This window comes from Notechis scutatus, chromosome 4 (assembly GCF_049901735.1).
Source record: "Notechis scutatus isolate UNSWTSFEM ecotype Mainland chromosome 4, rNotScu1.2, whole genome shotgun sequence".
In the NCBI taxonomy this organism is placed as follows: domain Eukaryota; kingdom Metazoa; phylum Chordata; class Lepidosauria; order Squamata; family Elapidae; genus Notechis; species Notechis scutatus.
Genome location: NC_142012.1, coordinates 18,016,766 through 18,022,765, shown reverse-complemented (window position 1 = coordinate 18,022,765; position 6,000 = coordinate 18,016,766). Strand labels below are relative to the sequence as shown.

The window sequence follows — 6,000 nt, the reverse complement described above, 5'->3', positions numbered from 1 at the left end:
TGGTCCACAGTTAAAAAGGACACACCATATTAGAGAAGCATGAAATGGATGTCAAAGAACAGACATTATTGCAATATATATATATATATATATATATATATATATATATATATATATATATATATATATATATATATATATATGTGTGTGTGTGTGTGTGTGTGTGTGTGTGTGTGTGTGTATATACTGCATATATATGTATGTATGCATATATATATATATATATATATATATACACACACATACATATACATACATACATACATACATACATACATACATACATACATACATACACATAGATATACACACACACATCAAAGGTATTTCAGTGAAACAACATTGTAATTTTTGATACAGACTTCATATTTAGTTCCTATATTTCAAGTGATATATGACATAATGCCGTGTACACCTTCAGGTTCATTTTCAAACGATGCTTTGGAACATGTGGGAATACAAGCATAGCACCTGTATGAACATTTAAACACTTGTTATTATTATTTTTTTTCTGGGATTTTAAAGTTGCTACACAATGCCTCAAAAAAGACACAGCTGCTTTACAGATTGGCAAACTGTTGTTACACTTACATCCTGGTGTGCTCAGAAACAGCCTATTGGAATCATAATTGAAGACCTGCACAGCTGAATGACTACTAATAGAGTTTTAGAAGGGTGGCAGGCAGTCGTCCTATGGTAGCCCAGGTTGCATTTATTCAGAGTAGTCTCACCAGCCTGATGGTTACAATGCAGTGGTGGGATTCAAATTGTTTGACCACCAGTTTGGTGGGCATGCTTTGCCTAATGCCAGCACGCAGCTTGCCCCACACCAGCTGAGACCTGCAGTGCCAATCATCTGAGAGGATAAAAAAGAGAAAAGTGCAGGGGCGTGTGGGAGGGCTGATCCTGCACTTCTTTCTTATCTCAACTGATTGTGTGGATACTTTTTTCCTCGCCTCAGCTGATCATCGGAGCCTTTTTTTTAAACTACAGGTTTAGGTGAACCGGTCCAAACCGGTAGCATGCCACCACTGTTACAACGTTAAGACGTTCTAGAAAAGACTTACTCCAGAACCACTTTAATTTAGCCAGTGCGGCTACCCTAAAGAAACGGGGCTGAAATATCACAGCCTAACGTAGTAGAAGAGAGAAAAATGAAAAAGAGGAGGGCAAGAGGAAGGATAATGAGTTGTTACTAATACTCCAGGTTTCTTTTAAAAAAAGTTACATCCAAGTTAGTTCCACAATATCACAGCCGCTCCTTGCAAAGGGAGTCCTATGAAGAAACAGTGACAAAGCAATGTCTGAAGTCTTTATATAGACGTGCCTCGGTCTGGATCGTTACCGAGGTTTAGCCCTAAAGTTGGAGTGGGTTGATATGGAATCGTAGACATTGTTTTGATAGGACTTCTGAAAAAGCCCCCATTTGGAGCCCTGTGCCTAAACGGGCCAGTCCGGTGTTCAGGCACATTGCCGAAAGAGAATCCAGAAGCAGCTTTAGCTGAAAGTGTGCGACGAAGAGTCTGGATCTGCTCTGGTATGAAAGTTGTGGTAGTGATGTGAGTGTTCCTGAAGTCACTGATTTGCTCCAGGGCTTGACGCGTGGGCAAAGTGTCAATGTCCAGTGGAGTCAAGTCAATGGATGAAGTGGAAAACTGTTTATGGGGACTTTCATCGTCTGTGCAGAGGCTGTTCACGCGTCTGTGGAGATGCTCTAGATCAATTTCTTTGTCATCCTGGAAGGAGCAAAGCAAAAGGGAGAAAATGAATAAGATACCCTTCGAGGCCTTCATTTTCCAAACCAAAAACAAAAGGTCTTTCATGACGAAGGGGGAAAGAAGTTGAGCTAGAATAAGGCAATAGCAGTAGCAGTTAGACCGCTTTATAGTGCTTTACACCCCTCTCTAAGTGGTTTTACAGAGTCAGCCTATGGCCTCCAACAATCTGGGTCTTCATTTTACCCACCTTGGAAGGATGAAAGCCTGAGTCAACCTTGAGCCTGGTGAGACTCGAACTGCCGAACTGCAGTCAGCTGGCAGTCAGCAGAAATAGCCTGCAGTACTGGATTCTAACCACTGTGCCACCACATTCAAAAATGAATCAGAATGTAATCCAGACTACTGGCAGGACATTGACTAGACCAACTATCTAGAGCAGGGGTCCCCAAACTTGGCAACAGAATTCTGAGAGTTGAAGTCCACAAGTCTTAAAGTTGCCAAGTTTGGAGACCTCTGATCTAGAGCAATCTTTCTGGCTTTGCAAGAAGGGAGCAAGGAGAGAGGGAATAGTTACAATGGGTGACTTACAACCGTTTATTTAGTAGCTGTTCGAAGTTACAACAGAAAAAAGTCACTTATGACCATTTTCCACTCTTTAAGGCCTTTGCAGCATCCCTGTTGTCACATGACCAAAATTTGAACACTTAGCAATTGTCATGTATTTATGTATCCTGGAGTCAAATGATCCCCTTTTGTGACTTTCTGACAAGCAAAGTCAATGGAGAAGCCAGGTCCTCTTAACAACCATGTTACTAACTTAACAACTGCAGTGAGTTGGGTGGCCATATACATTTTCTTAAATAAAAAGAAAATAAACATAATATTTCAAAGTAAAAGTGGATTATAGAACCCTTCTTGAAGAACAGCTGATAAGCTAAAGTCACTTATTTTTCAGAAAGTGTTATGGATTGCATGTGTGGATTTTAAGGGCTACACATAAATTTCCTATATTGATCGGAAAAAATATGCCAATTGTTTGACTGCTAATTTTGAGTGCTTTATTTTGAAGGCAATTCAGACTTGGCTGATATGTGCATTTGAAATTAATGGCATTTATAATAATGCTATATGAAAACTGGAAGCTCTCTTGCTGAATGAAAACACATTTTTAGCCCTAAATAGTATTTTTATTATACGAATAATGCATTTTGAAATTAAGGTTCACTCCTGTTGTAACTGTAACATGTTATTTTTTTTCAAACAATATTTCTATATATAATGTTAAATATAGAATTTTTGAAACATTCTATTTATTTATTTACACCTAACTTGCTTACAGCTTACAATATTATTATACAATATATATACTGGAGGAGAAAGATCTAATATCGAGTGTTCTGGTAAAAAACTTTAGCCATTTCTGCCATCTATTTGAAGAAATGTCTTAATACTGCCTTAGTTTTTAAATTCACCAAACTCTGTACATGGCTTGCTTGCTCCTTATTTTCAAAGCCTCCTTGTCAAAATTCAGTATAAATGAGTATATTAACCTAAGCTATGCCAACTAACGGGGAAAAATAAATAAATTATATTGCATTGCATGTGATTTATATGTTGTAATTACATGTGTATGTTTATGTGTGTGTATATTTGTCCGTATACACACCCACCCACCCACATGCAGAAAATACCCTTTCTTTCTCACTATCTATTATTTTCATGGATTGCATTGCCATTTCCATTTTTTACCATGTCCTCAAACAACTTTAAGGAAACTAGATAATTCTATAGGAATTAATATGTATTAATTAAGCTTTATTTGATACAGTGGATGTATGAAATAAAGTCTAGTGGGGCAGCCAAGTATATTAACTGCTAATTTACACTGCATATATGCACACTTGTGTTATATCACTTTTTTCACTGCCTAAAAGCCACTTGGCAGATATGGATAGAGAGATGGCTACAATATCTATCTTGTTTGAGACAGTCCTTGATTTACAATCATAACTGAGCCTGGAATTATAGACATATTGTTGCAATCATAAATCAAGACCAGATCCTAATTTCCACCATTTTTTGATGGTGGTCATTCAGTGAATGCCACGGCCATTAAGCAAATCATTGTTCCCCAATGAGCATTTTTTGCCAGAAACAGGAAGTAAACATTGGAAACTGGCAAAAAATGTCGCAAATCAGAGGACACCACAAATGGCCATAAAGGTGAGCTACTTGCTAAATGCCCAAAGTGCAATCACTGTGACTCTGGGGAGTGCTAACATCATAACCTCAAAAACAGATCATAAGTAGCTTTTGGGGGATGAGTTCCTCGTAACTTCAAACGGTTGTAAAGCAATTGTTCATAAGTTGAGGACTACTATATTTAAAGATCATTTGAGGTTTGAGATCTGCTCTTTTGGCCCAAGTATTTAAGCACACATTTTGCTATTACACAGAGGGATTTACCAACTAGGTTTCTGGATATCTATCAATAGCAAAGCAATTCATCCACAATGATAGGAATGCATTCAAAGATAATATGAACTTCTACTCTTATGATAAATGTAATATGTGAACTGTTTTGGTGATTAAAGCACTATCATTGGGTTCAGTTAGAACAGGGGGCCCCAAACTTGGCAACTTTAAGGGAGTTGAACTCCCAGGGAATTGAAGTCCACAAGTCTTAAAGTTGCCAAGTTTGGAGACCTCTGAGTTAGAGTAAGACCAACTCTTAATTTTATCTTTGCAGTAACATCTATTTTACCTTAAATAACCATCCTCCATGACATCCCTATGTGGTCTTTTAAGATTAATTCTACTGATGAACATAATCCCCATTGTTTATAAGAAAATGAACGGGCGGCTTTTAAAAGTGGCTATTGCCAAATACCATCCCTTGACCCGTAGTCCACCCACTTAAGGCATCAAAAGGAGAGACCACTCACAGGTTGGCTTGTGCATAGCTCCACAAAATGATTGCTCCTCTTCTTTCAAATGTGCCTTGGTCAACAGTGAAATATTCAGCCATTACGGACATTTAAATTATCACCTGGGCTTCAGAGTTTACATTCCTTTGAGATTAACGGGACAGGTCTCACTTCTGTCAGAGCTATTGTTATGACACAAGCATACATGACTGCATGGGATACTTTGGTTCACGACTTCACTGCTAGTTTTATAACTTTAAGGCATTTATTTGTTTCCTTAGAATGAAAAGGGTGCAACTGTGAAGTCCAGTGGGCTTGGGATAAATTGATGCAATGTAAAGTACATGGGGACACTTGGTTGCAAGCCAAACAAATTATGATAGGATGTTCCAAGATACTACTTCATGAGATTTCACCCACATTTTAAATTGCCAGTATTTGCAGTAGCTAAATGGTTCCCCCACTCCTCTCACCCCACCTATTTCTTAAGGCTGTAAATCACAAGGATAACATTTGTATAAGTTTCTTCTAAACAGTAATCTCATAAATTGATCCCTTGGCTTTCTGATACAGTCACGTTTTCCTTTTGTCAGAACTCTGATTTAGAAGTGCAGACTCTGATTTAGAAGTGCATTACTCTGATGAATTGCAAGCCTGCCTAAAGAGAATGATTTAAACAAAATCCAGAGATATCCCTCTATAAGTAGGCCAGAAAAGGAATTTAAAAATAAACAATTCAGGGCTGTGAAAATTAAGCCATAATTTATATTTGACATTTTGAGGATGATAAATTTTATAAATATGTCCCATTCTCTTGAAAGGAAGAGATGGCTGGAACTTTGCAAACCCAGTGAAAATTTACTTTTATTCAAGGACGTGTGAGCTCAACCTAAGTAGAGAAAAGGGATAATCTTGCAAACTTTGTCCTGTCTTTCTGACCATATATCCTGCTCAGAAGTCTGCTGTACATTTAATTCTAAGGTCTGAAGGGGGAGCTCCTGCCATTAAGCATGCTATGTATAGCTATATACAGGTCCTCGACTTACGACCACAATTGAGCCCAAAATTTCCATTGTTAAACTATTTGTTAAGTGAATTTTGCTCCATTTTACGAACTTCCTTGCAATAGTTGTTAAGTGAATCACTGCCATTGATAACTTAGTAACCCGGTTGTTAAATGAATCTGGCTTCCCCATTGACTTCCCTTATCAAAAGGTTGCAAAACGTGACCCTGGGACACACAGCAATGGTCATAAGTATGAACCAGTTGCCTGAATTTTGATCCCTTGATCCTAGGGGGTGCTACAAAGGTCATAACTGTGAAAAAAATGGTCATAAGTCACTTTTTTCAGTGC

General features: G+C 38.0%; 1 protein-coding gene across 1 annotated transcript in view; it reads right to left on the bottom strand.

Moving 5' to 3' along the window:
• Window positions 1-312: 312 nt before the first annotated feature.
• Window positions 313-6,000, bottom strand: part of GRID2 (glutamate ionotropic receptor delta type subunit 2) — a 1,056,494-nt gene continuing 1,050,806 nt past the window's right edge. Inside the window, exon 16 of the mRNA XM_087962873.1 lies at window positions 313-1,736. Coding sequence (XP_087818999.1) covers window positions 1,314-1,736 — 423 coding nt within the window. The 3' untranslated portion in view covers window positions 313-1,313. The remainder of the gene's footprint in view (window positions 1,737-6,000) is intronic.